Genomic DNA, 19,675 nt, shown 5'->3' with positions numbered 1-19,675 from the left:
TTGATAATCTACAAGATTATCCATTGTTAAAGTGTTACGTAGTTTCTTAAATGCTTTATTTCGATCTGCTACTGCATCAGTACATTCATCATTCCACCATGGTATATTTCTTCTTTTGTTTTGGCTTTTACTAATTGGAATACTCTGACTTGCTGCACTTAAAATAATGTTACTTACAGAATCATTCATTCTATCTATCGACTCTTCCAGGTCTAAAGATGAATTATTTATTTGATCATTACAACATTCCACATACTTAACCCAGTTGGCTTTCTGAAAGCACCATTTGTGGTTTATATAATTTTGTTGTATATATACATTTGTTTCTATCTTACATAGAATTGGAAAGTGATCACTACCAATACTTGTATTTTGATCCACTTCCCATTCACATCTATTAGCTATTTTCCTATCCACTAAAGTTAAGTCAATACATGATGTCTCATTTTTATATATATTTATACGTGTACCAGTGCCATTGTTTAAACACACCAGCATTCTATCATTAATCATTTCTTCTATAATTTCTCCATTCGCATCTGTTATTTTGCTTCCCCATAATGTATTATGGGCATTGAAATCCCCACACCATATTTCTCTATGACCTCTTCCCTTATAAATACTCTTCATTAAGTCATTTGATAGTTCTTTACATGGATTATAATAGTTGATAATTATCAAATTACCTCTATCCTCTTTATTAACTATTTCAGTTACAATACATTCATATCCTTCAGATACCTTTATTGGGCTGTATGATATTCCTTCTTTAACAAATGTCAAACACCCCCCTCCTCTATCTATCTCTCTATCATATCTTATACTATTGTATCCTTTTAAAACAAAGTCTAGTTGTGGCTTTAACCATGTTTCTTGGATGCATATAATATCAGGTTTAATTGGAAAATCATTAACATAACTTTTGAATTCCTGTCCATTTGCAATTAAACTTCGTGCATTCCACTGAAGAATAGAAAAAACCATAATCCATTTAACTAGTATGTATTCCATCATGATTAATATTTAACATTTCATGTACTTCATCAGCCTTTGCTATGATCCCCAAGTAATTATTAGCTGCTTCCACTACTGATTTTATTCTATCACTTTTCTTAGCATGCTGTATAGTGACATTGACTATTGAACAAATGAATGCAACAAAATTGTTCTTGTTTACCAACATTGTATCTTCTGATATTTTAGCCTTATATTCATTAATTTCTGAGATAGCCGTGTGTATGATTTCCTGCTGAATTCTTTCCCTGTCATGACCTCTGTTATTCTCTCTACCTCTGTCTGAAGCTTCAGCAGAGTCCCTTCTTCTGCTCTGTTCTGGTGTATGGGCAGGCCTCTGATTGATTCTATCATTATTATTCACTTTCTTAAGTGCTTCTGCATATGATACTTGATGTGTAATCTTATATTTCTGGATTTCTCTTGCCTCTTTTTGCTTTTCACATCCCCCATAAGCTGCACTATGCTGGCCTCCACAATTACAGCATTTTAATTCAGTTATTTCCCCACAGTTACCATATTCATGTTCCCCTCCACATTTAGCACATCTGATCTTACCTCTGCATTGTGCTGCTACATGTCCAAACCTTTGACATTTAAAGCATCTTAATGGGGGTGGGATGTATTCCCTCACTGGATAACTCATATATCCCATTTGAACTTTAGTAGGCATTTCCACCTTAAAGTATAGCAAAATCGACAAACTTTCAACTTTCTCTTTTCCTTTAGTCAGCCTTTTTGCATCCATAAGCTCACCTCCTTTTAGACTATTTTTGATTTCGTCAATGGAAACAGATATCGGTATTCCTGTAATCACTCCTCTTGATTTTGATGTTGCACCTGGTATGTGTGATGTGATCTTGACCCCATTTAGTTTTTCTTTGCTTAGTACTTGTTTACGCTGTTCTTCAGATGCTGCAAATATAAGCAATCTACCATTTCCCATGAACCTGGCATGATTGATTTTGCCTATCTCTTTCTCAATTGCTTTCGTTACATGTATTGGGTGTAAATCAGGACCTCCGTGTTGATCAAACACTACTACAACTTTAAATGTTTCACTTAATTGTTTATTAGCACTCTTCTTAGCTCTGCTTTCTTCAATCTTACTCCGTTTAACAGTGTCTAACGACTCCACGCTACTACTGGAATCCGATCTCAGTCTTACCTGCTTTCTCCTAACTTCTTCCCAGAACATCACATTATCTTTATCCATAGTCAATGGATCTAAATCTTTGAGATCCTTCAAATAACCATCTGATTTTGCTGCCATTAGTCACTCTACATTCACTGTACAGTAAAGCTTTTTAATTTACCAACTCCGAATGATACGAACGTGTCTTTCACCAACAGCAACCCGGAACCGGACGACGTCCTGGTCCTACCGCCTTTCACGTTACTACTTCCGCCTGACAATGCGGGGTCTTCACCCTCCTTTCCTGCGTTCATCTTCCATATCTCCAAGGAATTGCCTTCAGGCCAGTTAGTTAGTGTAACACGTGACAGTAGAAGGGATGAGGCTTAAAGTCTTGTAATTTTGGAAATGTATCTTTTGTAAAGATGCCTAATTGGACTGGAGATGTTGTTGTGCGTTAAAGCGCAAAATTCTCCATCAAATTGGCTAGACCGATGAGACCAGATAGTCCAAATGAAACTGCAGGCTTCCTTGTTTTTCAAGAGCCAAAATGTCCGTCCGAAAAGAGTCCTGAACACGGCCGTTTATGACAGCCATATTGACCAATGAATGTAATGTATATGTACTATATAGCCCACCTCTTTAACGTGCTATCCAATCAATGGTTAAAGAAGGGCTACGGTAATGGATTGTTTACGTCTGTCGTGAAAGTAGGTCATTGCTGAGACTGTGACAGGTAGAATAACCTTAGCTAGGATAGCTAGCTAGTATGGTTTGACGCCTGCATATTTGCAAACGCATCTGCAAATACCATTTCCCAATATTTGGAAAGTTGCGAGAAGACAATAACATCTAAGCCTGACAACGGTTGAACTGGTAAGTTTACTCTAGTCGGAACATTGTTGCTCGCTAGCTAACTTTGCCTAGCCAAGTTAGCGAACGATGGCTTGGTGGGGTCGCTCCGTTCCACTTCTGAAGTGGGTTGGCTAGCCAGGAAACGTAAGTGAGTCAATGCTACTGTCGTCCCAAAAGGTAAAATGTGTAGTCAGTTTATTATACAGGTGATAACATGCGCATGCAAATATCGAACGCCTACATCCATCTATTCTTCTCACAAGAAACGTTTTAAAAACAGGCAAGCTAGGGCTGGCTAACTATCTAATTACCATATTGTTAGCTATCGATATCTCGCTAAGCACTTGTAGTCAGTTGGTGAGTATTCGTTTTTGTACAATTACCCACACGAATGGTTGTGCTCAAAATAACGACAAATGATGCAAAACTCAGAGGACCATCTTCTGATAATAATTGTATATGTTCTGAAGTTGTTTAACTGATCTGTAAATGCTAGTAGCGGCTAACTAGCTGGTAGCAGTACTTTGCAGGATGCTGGAACTTAACGTTAACCAGATTCGGAGTCGTCGTAAGAGCTGAAGAATTGTGATGAATTTTTAAGATCCAATCGGCCCAGCACAGTAAATTCTAACCAAAGATATGCGTTTAAGATCTACGAACCCGACCCGCACCGCAAATTCCTAATGTTACTTACGTTTAGAACAAATAAATAAATGCAGTCGATGTAGCCTTGTCTAAAACAGTCTAGGCTATGTTAAACTGCACATTACAATGGGAAACGTCTGGACTTAAAAACAAAGTAGCCTAAGCAAATCTGCAGCATCTCTCGCTCTCTCTCACTCACACACAGGCGCGCGCCCACACTCAAACCTCAGGTCTCTGCCCTAAACTTGCACAAAGTAGCATGCCGATATTACTTTTCTTGCTGACCATCAGATAAGTTTTGATGGTGTAACCTGCCCTTGCTAAACGGTAGGCTACCGACTGTAAGTTGGCCAGCGCAACACTATTTAGTCACCAAGACACTGTTACATTTGTGATTTTTTTACAATGCAGTGGGTTTGTTTTTTATGACATGTCGTGATCAGCAGGCCACACTGTCCTAGCTGGTATGTCAAGAAGAAGCAGGAATAGTCGGGCGTGGCGTTACGTTTGGAGTGGTATTCGGCGAGATGCAGACGCACGAGCTCTTATTCAGGCCTCGGAGACTGAGGTGCGTGTCTGCTTCACCTGTTTTCTTTTCCTGAAATGAAAATGAATTACATAAACACATGCTCGCATGGAATAATCATAGATTGACATAATGACATAACATGATTGATTGAATTCTACCTGTTGCTGTGAATTGTGTGTTAAAGTACAGTGACTCAGACTCTGAAGTGGAGTTTCCTGCAGCAGTGCCCCCTGTACCAAGTGCTGTTCCTGTGACTGGGGAGTCCTACTGTAGCTGTGACTCGCAAATTGAGGCCAGCTGCAACCCCCGCCTGCGTGGCTTCACACATATACATGACTGTCATTGTGGAGAGGATGACCAGGGTGGGCCTCTTCAGCCTCTTCCTCATACCCTGCCCTTCCTTTTCCATAATCTGTATATCACTCTCTTTATTCAATTCACTATGTTTATTTCCACCTCATACATACAAGAACTTAGAAAGGAAAATTCCATGCATTATTATTGGTCTTATTATTGGTCAAGTAATGATCACTTGAATGCCACATTGGCCAGTCTGTCATAACTCACTTGTGCATCTTCAAAAATTGTCTACTCTTCCCTCTGTGTTTTTTGACAATGCCCAATGTTTGGTAGATGTTGACTTTCTCTGGTTTGACTGTGGCAGATTTTGACTGGGTGTGGGACGATGACAGCCGGTCAGCGGCGACACTGCTTAGTTGTGAGAACAGGAAGGTGAGCTTCCACTCAGAGTACAGCTGCGGCACAGCCGCCATCAGAGGCTCCAAAGAGCTCACAGATGGACAGCACTTCTGGGAGATCAAGATGACGTCTCCTGTCTATGGGACCGATATGGTGAGTTCTTAAATCAGCATGCATTGGGGTTGTTTCATTTTAAAAATGGATACTGTACTGGAGTGGTTGTGATTTGGAAAAAAGCAGCATATATTCATGTTTGTTCTCCAGTAGCAGTTGAATGTCTTTAGGTGACACATCATACGCAAACACATAATGTTGCTACCAGAGATGGTTGATGTGTTCTTAAACATCTTTGTTGTCACTCCATGCAGCCATGTTTTGCTGCATTTGCAGTTTCACAACTGTGGGGCAAAAATCAGTTGGACAAGGGTCCAGTAATTAAACCGCTTGAAAATGATCATGTGTTTGAGTTGAGATGCGTGGATGTGTGAAATAATTGATTCCTGTGTGTACATGCCACAGATGGTGGGGATTGGAACTTCTGACGTGAACCTGGATAAATACAGACACACATTCTGCAGCCTACTAGGCAAGGATGAAGAGAGCTGGGGCTTATCGTACACAGGTAGCTTCATCACCGTTCCATCATCAGCATCACATAAGTAGTGAAATGAAAAGGCTGTGCACCTCAGAAACTCCTTGGCTGTAGTTCTCTTACATAGCGACATTTGTGTGTGTGTGTGTGTGTGTGTGGTGTGTGGTGTGTGGTGTGTGTGTGTGTGTAGGTCTACTTCATCATAAAGGTGATAAGGTCAGCTTCTCATCACGCTTTGGCCAAGGCTCCATCATCGGAGTACACTTGGACACCTGGCACGGCACTCTTACATTCTTCAAGAATCGAAAGTGCATAGGTCAGTAGTACCAGCTCATACAGCCAACATGTGTTTGTGTACAGATACGACAACTTCTGCTTGTAGCCAACATTCACTTCTTGTTTCATTGAGGGAATTGTGCAGTCAGGCAGTTATATATTAAGGCAACAAATGTGTTTACAACTTAAAGAAAGTTGTATTGAAGTTACAATGACTTTATTTCTAGACAGTAACACAAAGAGAGATGCACGGAGAATGAAAAAATGAAAATGCTTTTGCGGGCTTGATGGGTAAAAATTTAGTTTAAAAAAAAAATAGGTTTTATATATGAATATCTTATATTGTGTGGCATGTGGGACTCATTAATGTCTGTGTGCTTAAGGTATTGGTGTCAAATTAGTTAAATGAAATTAGTTGTAATTTTTTTTTTTTTAAACCTCTTTTTATTGAAAAATATAGATTATGAACAGACACATCAGTACAGTTACAGGAGTTTTAAATTAGTTTGAATTAGGCTAAAGACCTTTTCCCATCATTTAAATTGGGCCCCTTTTTGTTGTAGACTCCATGTTAATTGAGCATTTCAAGCATTTCATTTTCACAGCAAAAAACACTGACTTCTCCTTTTACCTTTTAAAAACGACATTACCTTGGTAGACTAATCCATGCTTTTTAAAGGTGTTCTATTGTTCAATCAAGCACAACAGAAAAATAAACTGAGGGGATAACGGTGTGATGCTAGTACCAAAAATGACATTTCCATTTTCAAAATCAGCTTGCTGGCCACTAGAGGAAATATTGGTTGTGTCTTTATCTTCAATGTAATAACAAATGGGAGCATGTTTCCACCACTTCATCCACAAACCTAGTCAAAATTGGCAGATACTAAGTTGAAATATTGAGACAATTTGATAAAAAGAATGAGAGATAAAAACATATTGAAATTTTGAGATACTAAGTCAAAGTAATATGAGGCACACATTACATTCTTAGAGGTATTTCCCTGTTTCCATCTTTGTATCATCCTAACCTGCTGTTTTTGTGCCTTTGTAAGCCCTGCCTCTTCTGTAACAGGGTCTGATATTACAGTGAGATCTCAGTGTCTGAGATGGCTATAAATTACCACAAAGGACACCTTGTCTTGTGAGAGAGCTACAGATACAAAGCTACAGATAATTCAAAATAAATTCTGCCTTATTCTCTCAACTCTACTATGTGGCGTCTGTCTTAGAAATAAGAATAGTGGTTTCTAGAGCTATAATCAGACATGCACTGCAGTCCCTAACTTTACTAGACATTATGACACCGGAGGGGCTGTATGTGAGAACATAAATGTCAATCAGTTTATTCAGACATTACAGACTTTACCCTGTCAGTTTTAGGCGAAGTCCAGGTAATGCCTAATTAAATCCACATGTAGCATGTAATTGTCCCGAAAGCGAGTGAGTGGGCATGTTGACCCTGGAGACATGTTGCTGAAATAAATAGGCTATACATGTATGAAGTCTGATACAAACAGTAACCGTTTGATGGCTTAGACTAATACAGCATAACCATGTAGCAACCTAGCGTTAAGATAGCAAGCTAAACTGAACAGCAATAAAACATTAGCTTCCTGGGTTACGTTTCTCAAAATTTCGACGTAGCATCTCAAAATCTGGCTTACTTTTTCAAAATTCTGACTTACTACGTAAGAATTCTGAGATATTATCTCAGAACAGTGACTTAGTTGGTAGCCCCCCCCCCCCCCCCCCCCCACCCACCCCCTCCAAGTGGTGGAAACAGGCTTCATAAGTATGGTTCTATATTCAATTGTTATGTGTGTGGGTGTTGCAGGTGTGGCTGCAACAGAGTTGCAGAACAAGCAAGTGTTCCCCATGGCGTGCAGCACTGCGGCCAAAAGCAGCATGAAGCTCATCCGCTCTGTGTCGGCACCCACCTCCCTGCAGTACCTGTGCTGCTCGCGCCTGCGCAAGCTCCTCCCGTCCGGGACTGACGCCCTGGGGGTGCTGCCTCTGCCGCCGGGCCTCCGGCAGCTGCTCCACTCCAAGCTGGGCTGGGTCCTCACCCTGGACCACATGCAGAACCACATGCAGCCACACAGCCACATGCACACGCCTCCTGGGCCGTCCTCCAGCAGCGACTCAGAGGGCTGCACCTCCGATCCTGAGGCCTGTCAAAGGAAGCGCTGTCGTTGGACCTGATACATGCTGTACATGCACACATACATGCATACATAAATACGTGCAAATATAGATATGTACAAACACACATGCATTCACATGGCAGACATGCAAAGGTAAGAAATTAATACAGTCTGTGCACGCAGGAAACGCATAAACTAAAGCATTTGTGTTCTAATGCAAAATGCCAGGGGTTTTCAAATCCCTTGTAAGATATGGGGGGTAAAATTGCAATGACTTAATACACCCTGAATATGATATTCTTAATCGGCAAAATACTCTCTAAATAACTAAACCAGGCATTGTCCTTTAACACCTCAAGTCTCATTGTCAGTTGATGTTTTTCTCGGGCCAGATGGAAGTGCTTTTCTGAAGTTGCATTTTGAAAACCCCTGGTATAGTCGGCCACAAATATTTACCACCCCACACAGTCAAAAGACCCTCCTACGGGGCCAACTGTATTTCACCAAAACTGAGTGTAGACTATGGTTCAGTGTATAGCTACAGAAGCTAGGCACAGTTCCTCTCATGCATTCCAACATCACAAAAGTATCCTGTGTTGGTTGATACATTGTGAGCAAGCCTTAACTGGATGTTAAAGGTTTTCAACAGTATTTAACCCCTTAAGAGTATTACCACAACAAAACGGTTGGTTCTGAACACCTATACACTAGACTGCACAAGAGTAGAACTGTATTGTCGTTTGTTCTCATTTTTAGTTAAACTGTTACTACTTCTTTCTGGTTCTTGCACCGGAAGTGCTGCTACCTGAAAGCAAGAGATGTGTTACAGTCTCATGCTTCCCTTGCATACATCCCTGGCCACGGTTTCTTTGGCACAGATGAAAGGATCATGTTAGGCTCAGCAGTTTGATCATGCTGCAGCTCCATCAGCCAAAACTGTTAAGAGGTATCATAGGTAGGGTTACATTTTATTATATCTTTCTAAAATAATGGTCCTCAGAGCAGTAGTACAGCGCAGTGTAGAAACGGCACTTCCTGCCCACATCAAACATACCATGGTGTGTACGTGTTGCTCGTGCTCTCACAGTCGCCGCTTTATCCATTATGATATTCTTTTTGAACTGGACCTTTTACAAAAATATTAGCCGTTTTGAGTTAAGGTATTTTCTTGTGATCCAGCCAACATACAGTTGAATTGTAAGCTTACAGTTCAAGTGTAAGCTGACAGTTTAATTGTACATCAGCTGGATCCTATCACAACTTTGAAAATGAGTCTGTTGTATAAAAGGGGATTGCGGTTAATCTAAGGAATGTGGAGCACTCCTTGTTTGTTTGTGAATCTGCAGATGCACTTACTTACATGAGTGGATGAGTGAGTGGACATTGTAACTTAAGAAAAAAAAATGTTGTGTATATGAGTGAGTAAGATTATCAGTTTGCATACTTATGTTATGTACGGAGTGTTCTAGTGCCTTGGGCCAGCTTTGTCATTTTAACAATGGCATCATGGGTGACATTGATGTATTTAAAATGTTATTCAGACTTTTCAGTTTTCAGTTATTTTTTTCCATGTCCTCTTTTTTAGTCTGTTTAATTATGGGGAAACTCCTCTATTGTGTCTTCGTGGGTCTTAATCTAATACATACACACTATATATATGTTTTATAATTGTCTGTATAAAGAAAACTTTTGTTATGCATTAAAGCACTTTTGCTTATTTGTATGTATATACATTTACATATTTCAACTATGCTGTCATCTGTATATAGTGTATGTATAAGCCTAGTAGTCTCTATTTGCATTCTGTATATCTTAAGCATGGCCTTTAACCGAATTATGGTGTTAAAATGAAACAATAAATATGCACAAAAACATTCTGGGGAGAAAGTGGATTCGTTAAATTTGTAAATAAAGAACATTATAAAGAATATTTATACCACTCCAAAATGTTGAAGTTAAAATGTTAATACAAATGACGCTGTGGAACTAACTGCATCTCCTGTTTCTTCACGGATTTATTTGAAAGTAGCTCCCCTAGTCAGGAACTTCCGCTTTGTTGAGGTCACTGTATGCGTACTCCCCCACCCGTCTACTATTTTATAAACAGGTAAGTGACATGTTGTTATGAACAGCAGATAATATAATGAAAAATTATAGTTAATGTGTACCAAGGCTTTTAAACTAATGTTAGGACAATGCTTTTGTATGTCATAAGGTAACACGTGTATCATCATATCCAGCTTCATTGCTGGTTCTCTGAGGTCAGCAACTAGCCTTTCTATAACTAGCTGAATGTTTGAGATGATAATCTTTCAAAATGTTTTACTAAATCGGCCCTTAATTGGAAGTTGACTCAAGGCCTGTATGCTTGTATCTATAAAAGCAGGTTTTAAAATCGTTTTGGATTGTCACTGGCTAGCTAGCTGCATGACTTTTCACGTTACTTTACTTGTATGTTGTAGACTTGACTAGTGCATTTTATTTCAGCACTTGTATGTCAAGCGGGACATTCTAAAATGGCATGACAAATTTGGTGATCGTTGTTTTCCGACCTTAAAACACGTTCAGTTTTTTGGAGCATGCTGGGAAATCCCAGTCCCATTGAGATGTTTGCATGTCTCTTGAGGTGTGTAAAATGCTACCCATACATCAGAAGACTTTGACAAGATTTGGGAAAGATTCTTGAAAGATTGGAGTCTTTTAACTAATTTAAGCTTTACTCAAAAGACTACAATCTTTCAGGAATCTTTCTCAAATCTTGTCAAAGTCTTCTGGTGTAAGGATGGCTTAAAACAGATTATATAGGCGGCAACTCAAGTGGGCAGTGTTTTGGGCTGTTCAAGATAATCATCCTCAGTTGTAATACGTTACTTTTGAATATGAATATTACATTTACATTTATTCATATAGCAGACGCTTTTATCCAAAGCAACTTACAAGTCAATTATATTACAAGGGCCATTGTCCCCAGAGCAACTCGGGGTTAAGTGTGCACAATAGTGGAAGCTGAGAATTGAATCCACAACTTATCAGTCTACTGCATGCTAGCCCAGATCCTTAGCCCCTGCACTACCACTGCCCCAGTTGGTGATCATTGATCGTTGTTTTCCGACCTTAAACCACGTTCAGTTTTTTCACGTCAAGCGTTTTAGAATCCCTGTCAAGATGTGCAGAAGAACCAGCTACCTGGCAAAGGCATATCCTGAACTTTGTGGAAGTGTTTTCGAAAACTTGTTTGTTTGTTTTCTATTGACAGTTTGTTTTCTATTGACAGTTTATCATGAGATGTAAACAAAGGTTACATTTATGAATTTTGCCCCTTTATCCCCTTCAGACAGCAAAATGGTGAAGAAAAAGCGTGTTCGTCTCATCGCCGAAATGGCACGAAAGATACGTGCTTACCGTGAACTCAAGAATCGACCAACTGAGTCTCAGCGGTATGCCCTTGACTATGAGACGATGACTCGTCCATTCACAGGGAAAACCCTGCCTGTCCTCGCGTGGGAAGACGTGCGGCGTGAAAGTCGGCTGTTTACTCTACTGGCCAGTATGCGGATGTTTGGAGTGGGGAGGCTTTTCACGCGAAAATCATGGCTTGAGGAGCACACTGAGCCATGTTATTGGAAGATCACGAAAGTTAAAGTGGATTACACAGCAGAGGTGAGATTGTGTGTGTGTGTGTGTGTGTGTGTCTCCGTCCGGCCGTCCTCAGTTGGTGGGGTAAGAAAGCCTTCTGTTGACCCCTAGCCTATAACTTTGGGGTCCTGTAAGATGCTTGAAACAGCTCTGACTGAACTCCCTTGATGCATACACAATAACACATCTGCAAAGGTGTTGGCTAAATGTGATCTTCTGTAATCCCTGTAGAATATGGATCATGGAAAAGCCTGGGGAGTCCTGACATACAAAGGTGAGTGTAAGCATTCATCATTCATCTTTGTGCCAATTACATTAGCATTCTGAACACACAGGTTAATGAAGAAGTACAGACTCAGTACAGGGTTTGATGTTTGAGTGTTGTCTCTAAAGAGGAGATAAAGCCAGAAAGAAGGTGTGGTGTCATGGTATATAGTTCTTATGTCATATCTGGTTTACTGCTAAATGTGGAGCATGCTGGGAAATCCAAGTCCCATTGACATGTTTGAGATGTTTGCATGTCTCTTGAGGTGTGTCAACTAATGCTACCCATACATCAGAAGACTTTGACAAGATTTGGGAAAGATTCTTGAAAGATTGGAGTCTTTTAACTAATTCAAGCTTTGCTCAAAAGACTACAATCTTTCAGGAATCTTTCTCAACTCTTGTCAAAGTATTCTGGTGTAAGGATGGCTTAAGACAGATTATGTAGGCGGCAACTCAAGTGGGCAGTGTTTTGGGCTGTTCAAGATAGAATCATCCTCAATTCTAATGCGTTACTTTTGAATATGAATATTACATTTACATTTATTCATATAGCAGACGCTTTTATCCAAAGCAACTTACAAGTCAATTATATTAAAAGGGCCATTGTCCCCTGAGCAACTCTGGGTTAAGTGTGCACAATAGTGGAAGCTGAGAATTGAATCCACAATTTATCAGTCTACTGCATGCTAGCCCAGATCCTTAGCCCCATACACTACCACTGCCCCAATTGCATGCTGGATGAAAGCAGATGGGGAAACATGAGGGTGACCCACCTGTCCAGCATTTTCTGGAGTTGAATCCTCAAGGAGAATCTTGCGTTCACCTGTAGATATTATGGGGCTGTTTGTCAGACATGGATTAAGTGTAGTCCAAGACTAATATAGAACTTCAGTGAATAGCTGTACTGAAAAAAGAGGTTTTAGTCAAGGGCAAGGCTTAATCCATGTCTGCAAAACCAGTCCTGTGCCTTTGAAGTTGTTTGTATTTCTCTATGGAGTCAGAGGAGAACCATATTAAAATATTTACTGTCTGCCTGCCATAGATTCATTTGTTTGTTTTCTAACAGGCAAACAAGAGGATAAGGAGCGTGAGGTCGAGAGCGTCATGTATCATGACTGGCGGTTACTACCCAAACACGAGGAGACTGAATTCACACGGTTCGAACCTGTCCCAGAACCCCCTATACGTTTTGTCATCTACCCTCCCCTCCTACGTGCCATGATCCTGGCCCAGCGCACTAAAGAGGGGCTCTCAACCACAGAGGAACCCCTGCTACCCCTAAGACGAGACGTACTGCTAAGCAAAGAGTACTTCCGAAACCAGGACCTTGAGCAACAGAGACAGAGGCAGGCAGGGGAAGGGACGCCAGTGTGAGACATGAGCTCAGCAAGCAAACGGTTGCAGAGAGATGAGAACGGTAGATGTAAGACCAAGCTCTCTTCAAATTAATGTACACAATTGAAGCTACTCACTATTAAAAAAAACTTGAAATAATCATAGCATACAGTGGGTTTGTCTTGGTTAAAGTTGTCATTGTCATTCTGAGTCACCTTTCCGTTTTGTGTTGTTTTGAAGATTGTAAATAAATTCATGTTTTTGTCCCAGAATGGATTATTAAAGCATTATTTGGAGCTGGGGGGTTGTGGGATTTGAAGGGACTTCCTGAGTTCATGACGTTTTCTATACCTGTGGTTCTAAACTTGTGTGCCATGGGGAATGCACTTTTCTACAGGCTCTTTAAATAGAGAAGGGAGCTATTTTGAAATGCATTAATGACCCAGCTTTTTATAAAGTGTTTGTTATGAAAGCCTTTAACCGACCATAAGTTGGTGTGCCTTGGTGATTTGATTGGACCTTTGGCGTGCTTAGCACAAAAAGGTGGAGAACCTCTCCTAGTTCCAGCCAGCAGGTTAGGCCAGTGGTTTTCAAAGTGGGGGCTGGGGCCGCGAGGGGGTGCCAGGGGGGCCTCAGCAAGTTGGAAGGAAAAATAAAAGCAGCAAATAAATACATCTGAAAAAATGTAAATATACCTAATACTATGAGGGTTGTTATACAATTCCATTATAATAATGTGACGCATATCTGAACATTATATTTCCCATATGTGATAGCTCTCATATAGCAGAAAGCCCCAAATACAATTTTTACACACTACATTATGCTCCATCGCGAAGTGCTTGTGGCTAAAATAATTATTAGGATTAGCTTAATGTATTTTTACATTTGCCGTAGTATTGTCGATGGGTTTAATAACACATCAACACATGGTATTTGGGGGGCTTTGTCGTGGAAAAGTTTGGGAACCCCTGGGTTAGGCTATGTGTAGAGAGTGCGCGCTCATTCCTTCAAACACGGGAACGCGCACATAGTCTACTCTCCTTACCACCTTCCTTTTACGGCTGGTACGCGTGGGATATCCGGCGTTTGGGATGCAATAATGATTTGCATTTTCTTAACCATCTTCGCCAACATCTTCCAGACAGGTAAAAGTCATCCTTTGAAATCCACTTATTCCAAAATAACTTTGAGAAACTGTTACTTACAGTTTTAGACGTTTTGCAAGCTAACTACCTAGCCTCTTAGCTAACTCTGTGCAGAAATAGAGTGGAATCTAATGTTAGCATAATGCGGACAAGTCTTCTAACTTGGTCAAAGCAGGACGATACCCATGAGGTGAAAACGATTTTGAGCTCAAATATCCTTTCGTGCACAACAATACTTGTCACTTTGCAGCAGTTACACTTCCTTACCCAGCTAATATCCGTAGTCCCTTTAGCAGCCCGCCAGGGGACACCCTGTCATGGGTATCCCACAGTGACGTAAATATCGGCGATATAAAACGGCGTGCAGGCAATTACTATAACTGCGAGCGTGGTAAACAAAATCTGATATTTCAGGCAGTAAATGCTCCCGTTAAGAACCAAACCAGATTTTGTTGAAATCTACACACCTATGGCTACTGAAAAATGTAAAGTTAATTTAGCAAATGTTATTTTGAAGTGTTAAAAAACATCGCTGTTTTAGAATTTCCGAACAAAAGTGGTGATAATTGGGGGTGTTACGGGATATATGCCATTTGTCCATGTCTATAGGCCTACTTCTGTACACTTTCAGGGTCTCAAACATTTTGTAGAAAACATAGCCTATATTTTACACTGTTATTTTGCCTGGACTGTCAGTCTACATGCCATTGGCCGGATGCTCTTTGAATTAACGTTGTATAAACGTTGGTAATAATAGTATTAAATGCGTTATTAGTCACCTCTGTTACTAACCTTGTTAGCTCTAACCTTTAAGTCGACGTTATTATCAGCTCCTATTATTAGTAGTAGGCCTATCGCTCAAATATTTTTCGATTGGTTCCTACTTGCACGGCAAACTATTGACGTGTTATGATTGGCTGCTAAGCGTACAGCACCTGCTCCGCGCGAGAGAGTATGGTGCGTTATGGGCTCCAAACGATCAGGCGCAGACCACCATGGTCCTAATTTGGGGGCGAAACAAGCTCGAGTTGAAGAAGACGGTAAAATACAATGCACCGATTTTAAACACTTTTGCTTCGGATATCTCTGGCCATTGTCGATGGCTTATTTGGTCGATTTGATATAACCTAACCTAACCTAACCTAACCCTCTTTCAGTAATGGTGCAGATTAGACCTAGCAGCACCAGGCTGATGGAAAACATATGTGGTTGATTATATGATTATGATTGACATTGATTATGTGTTTGTAATCACGGCACACGTCAAGCTTGAATGTTTGATAACATGAACAACATATTTAAGTCTCAAGGAGAAAATGCGCAACTTTATAACTTTAGCTTACCTGTTAGACCTTTTGGCAGTGTTCAGTGTATTTACTTATATAGATGTCAACGATATTGATGTAATAAGTCCATGTCCATTAATTGAATCATTGTGCCTTCCAGAAATGTATTTCCTTTCCAAAATTGACCTTGCTCTGGCACTGCAGATTAGTTTCATTTTCTTTGTGACTACTTTGGATTTTTTTATTGGCTTGGTGACAGAGAAATGATAGGATAGAGATAGGAAAAAGTGGTGGAGCTGCAGTAATGTCACCGCCTGACAATTCCATTCCCAAACCCACCATTGCGACTTTTAACTTTAAAAAGGATCAGAGAGGGAGACCAAACTCTTGAAACCACACTCTGTGTTATGGCATATGGTTTGGCTGAGGAAGGTTACATAGAGTGTACAATGCCAATTGTCAGAGGTGCTTTATCAACACCAACTCTATCTTCAGGTATCTTAGGGCGCCCACACTATTCCAGGGTTGGGGTGCAATTGAATGATGCATGTGGTTATACTGTATTGTAGGATGGACCGGGGCGAACGAGCGGACCTTCATCGCTGTCAAACCAGATGGTGTGCAAAGAAAGCTGGTTGGCGAAATCATTGGCCGTTTTGAGAGGAAAGGCTTCAGTCTGGTGGCTCTTAAACTCCTGCAGGTATGGAAGGAAGGAACACACACACACACACACAGAGACTCCAATAAAAAGGGAAGGTGTTCAACTCCTTCCATGCATTCTTAAACCATTCTCTATGGTGTTTTTGTTTTTGCTGTGAAAAGTGAGGAGTTGTGTCCTTGCTCTCTACAGGCCTCTGAGGAGCAGCTAAGGGAGCATTACTGGGACCTGAGGAACAAGCCCTTTTACAACGGCCTGGTCAAATACATGAGCTCTGGACCAATCGTAGCTATGGTAAGGCTTAGTTTGTCATGTTTTCTTATTTGATGCCATCACGTTCTTCTCAAGTCCATACAGACAGCAACGCTGAGACCCCCAAAGGTCATGTTACATTTGCTTATAGCTATATCCCTAGCAATACTTTAGTATTCCGTCACAATAATGTTCCCACACAATACTTTTGGGTTCCCAGGCAATATATTTGGAATTAGCCAGGAAAGTCAAACCTGTATTGAAGGAACGAAATGAAGTATTTTTTAAAAATCACAACCACAAAATATAGGGCACTCTAATAGAAACAGATATTATATTATATTCTATTGTATTATATTATATTATATGCATTTTGAAGCCACTAAATTGTGCAATAAGCAAATATGAGTAAAGAGGTATCCCCTTTTCTGTGGGTGGATCACAGGTATGGCAAGGCCTGGATGTAGTAAAGACTGCTCGCAAGATGCTTGGAGAAACCAACCCTGCTGATTCCATGCCAGGAACTATCCGAGGGGACTATTGTGTTGAAGTGGGCAGGTGAGAGTATTGGCAGCACGCTGTTGGCACACCAATTTGAATGATGACATGTTCTAAAGAAGTTTTGTAAAGAAAAATAGCTTCAAGTGTGAAGGCAAAATATTGTAGCAGTTTTTATGATGTTGATATTAAACACTTCTGTAGATGTGACAGTTCATAAACTGTAACTCTGTTCTTCTGTTTCTGTTTGAGGAGAGTGTTAAATCAGAGTCTACATAGTAGTCATGTTTGTTTGTTTACCTCAGGAATGTGATCCATGGCAGTGATTCTGTTGAGAGTGCACAGAGAGAGATCTCCTTGTGGTTTCGCCAGCATGAGCTGGTCTGTTGGGAGGACAACAGCAATCACTGGATCTACGAGTAGCATTCACACGCGCGCACACACACACACACACATTCATAGCAAAATATATTGAACCTTGAAGCAGACACAATCGTAGCTTATATTGCCTTATGGGACAGCTACTGTAGTAAGAAATGTAGTCTACGCAGTTGTAACTTACGATCACTTAACATACTGAACATGCAACACTTCTGATGCACCACCAGGAGTGACTTTAGAGTAGGACAAGTTTTAGGGCTGTATTTTGGGTCACCAGCGCATGGCGTAAAGTTCGTTATTCACCCGCGCGAAGTTGAATTCGGTATTTTGCACGTTTATTTTTTACGCATTGCGCCCAGGGGTGTGGCAATTAACAACCTAGGGAGGGCCCTGGCGCGTTGTCTAAAAATCGCTATCATACACCACCTAAACCTGGTCAGAAGTCAATGGCGAGTTGTTCATATGCTATTTTAAGAGTGCATGTCAACAGTCATATTGGCAGGTGCAAGCACCATCCTTCTATCATTCATGAAGGCACACCAGCGCACGTCCATGCAAAGCATTACAAATTGCACGATTACAATGGGAAACATAATTAGAATAAAGATATTACGAAATACTGTACATCTCATGATGAGTAGTTATTCACCATCATTTGCAAATTGGTAATGACGTTTAAAAGTGATTAGGGGAGAGGCGAGAGACACGTATGGAGCACAGCTGAAGACGCACTGTCATGAGATATAAGCAACTCCTCTGCAGGATAAATGTTGTTTTATTCAGTCATTTGAGCAACATTAGGGTAAGTGTTGCTTTTTCCAGCCTATGTTTTCGATGGTAACCCATTGTCAGTCAATAGTGAAAGTAACTGCATATAACTGTCTTGTCGTTGACTGACTTCTTGGTGAAGTTAGTTTCACTTTGCCAATGAGTTTAAATAATAGACGAGTGCAAATGCGTGAAGGCTATGCTAGCTTTTAGTAAAGCATGGTTTAAGAATGACTATTCCATACGGTCTCGCAAGCAGCCTCCTTCAAATGCGCCGTTGAATGCCAAAATACCGATGCATTTATTTGACATATCGCGCGTTGCGCCGTTAAAGGGAATGACAGATGTCATTCTCATTGGTTTAAAATGATGTTACGCCCCAAACACACCCATATGACTGATTAAAAGACCTAGGAACACCTTGTTACGCCATGCGCTCCACTTTTGAGAACGAAACCCCTCCCAATGTGAACTGGACATCCTACTAAATTTGAATAGACTTTTGACGAGTGACGATGCACTTTAGAATGTCATGATGGGGCCCTTAGAGTACTAGTATTCCTTGCACACCCAAGTTCACACACATACAAGAATGTAAAGTGTTTACATACATGTATTTCAACGCCTCTGAAATACTCAGTCATAATCCGTCCAGTAGAAATATATATATATATATTATTATTATTATTATTATTATTTATCTACTGTATGCAAATGATAGAAAGTTGAACTCAATTATGCAGCTGCAGTTAATATCTGCAATTAAGCCAAATGTGTCAGATACTAAACTGAATATTTGAATTTTTTTTGATGTTTAACTGTGTCCCTCTTGCTCTCTTAATATGAAAGCTGTGTATTTTAAACATGGTATTCTACGGGAAAGCATGAGATACAGGGGAGTATGCCGGCCTGCTCCATGACAGCCAGTTACGATCAGACTGATTCATAGGGATTGATATAATCAGGGATTATATCTATTTCTAGCTACGGTCAAGTGTTTTGTAAATGTGTTCCTGAAGGATATATCAGGAACACATGAATGTATGCACTGGGCTGTATAGACAAGCAATAATTTAAAATGTTAAAACTTGAACGTGTTTCCTGCTCGGTTACCTATACCCTCCTGGGAGTAAGTACACTGTTTGATTCAGGCAACGTCTTACTTGTAGCTCATGTTCTGTCAGTGAAGTGTGTCTTTCTGTGTAGTGTGTCTTCCTCAGCAGCTCTCTTACTGATAGCTTTATGTTGACCAAAGCGACAACTCCCACTTGAAATAAAGGTGTGTGAAAAAAGGCTTTGTGTTGAATCACATCATATTACTACCTCTTTCCGCCTACCACCTCTTCCGCTCAGCACAATGCACATGCTTTTAAATGTGACTGAGATCATATTGTTACATTTTAATATTAAAATCTAGCTATAAAGACATGACCCAGCATCCACACGTAAATTATGACCAACTGAGTATGACCAACCAAATAATTAAAATCAGTAAGAGCTAGCTTGGTCTGCTTAATGACCACAAAGAACCAGGCAGTTGAGTTCCACCAATGA

General features: G+C 40.3%; 3 protein-coding genes across 4 annotated transcripts; all 3 read left to right on the top strand.

Moving 5' to 3' along the window:
* The first annotated feature begins 2,506 nt into the window (after positions 1–2,506).
* Positions 2,507–9,766, top strand: spsb3a (splA/ryanodine receptor domain and SOCS box containing 3a). Of its 2 annotated transcripts, none has more exons than XM_076265796.1 (7): positions 2,507–3,025; positions 4,096–4,217; positions 4,363–4,540; positions 4,843–5,030; positions 5,397–5,499; positions 5,660–5,785; positions 7,583–9,766. In XM_076265796.1, the coding sequence occupies exons 2-7, from the start codon at positions 4,116–4,118 to the stop codon at positions 7,948–7,950; spliced, it is 1,065 nt and encodes a 354-aa protein (XP_076121911.1). In that variant the 5' UTR covers positions 2,507–3,025; positions 4,096–4,115; the 3' UTR covers positions 7,951–9,766. The 2 variants fall into 2 exon arrangements, with proteins under 2 accessions (XP_076121911.1, XP_076121910.1); XM_076265795.1 differs by having other exon boundaries at positions 2,508–3,025; positions 4,093–4,217.
* A 133-nt stretch (positions 9,767–9,899) lies between these two features.
* On the top strand, positions 9,900–13,402 carry mrps34 (mitochondrial ribosomal protein S34). Its single transcript, XM_076265797.1, has 4 exons — positions 9,900–9,999; positions 11,227–11,552; positions 11,760–11,802; positions 12,862–13,402. Exons 2-4 carry the CDS (start codon positions 11,235–11,237, stop codon positions 13,167–13,169), a joined length of 669 nt encoding a protein of 222 aa, XP_076121912.1. The 5' UTR covers positions 9,900–9,999; positions 11,227–11,234; the 3' UTR covers positions 13,170–13,402.
* A 754-nt stretch (positions 13,403–14,156) lies between these two features.
* On the top strand, positions 14,157–18,447 carry nme3 (NME/NM23 nucleoside diphosphate kinase 3). Its single transcript, XM_076265794.1, has 5 exons — positions 14,157–14,278; positions 16,134–16,264; positions 16,415–16,516; positions 16,920–17,032; positions 17,278–18,447. Exons 1-5 carry the CDS (start codon positions 14,233–14,235, stop codon positions 17,393–17,395), a joined length of 510 nt encoding a protein of 169 aa, XP_076121909.1. The 5' UTR covers positions 14,157–14,232; the 3' UTR covers positions 17,396–18,447.
* Positions 18,448–19,675: the final 1,228 nt, after the last annotated feature.

Source organism: Alosa pseudoharengus, unplaced genomic scaffold (assembly GCF_046254945.1).
Source record: "Alosa pseudoharengus isolate Yale_2024_CS ecotype anadromous, Long Island Sound unplaced genomic scaffold, YU_APseudo_1.1 YU_APseudo_1.1_scf_4, whole genome shotgun sequence".
NCBI classification, from domain to species: domain Eukaryota; kingdom Metazoa; phylum Chordata; class Actinopteri; order Clupeiformes; family Clupeidae; genus Alosa; species Alosa pseudoharengus.
Note: the sequence above shows the minus strand (reverse complement) of the source record. Positions and strands in the feature narration are given on the sequence as shown.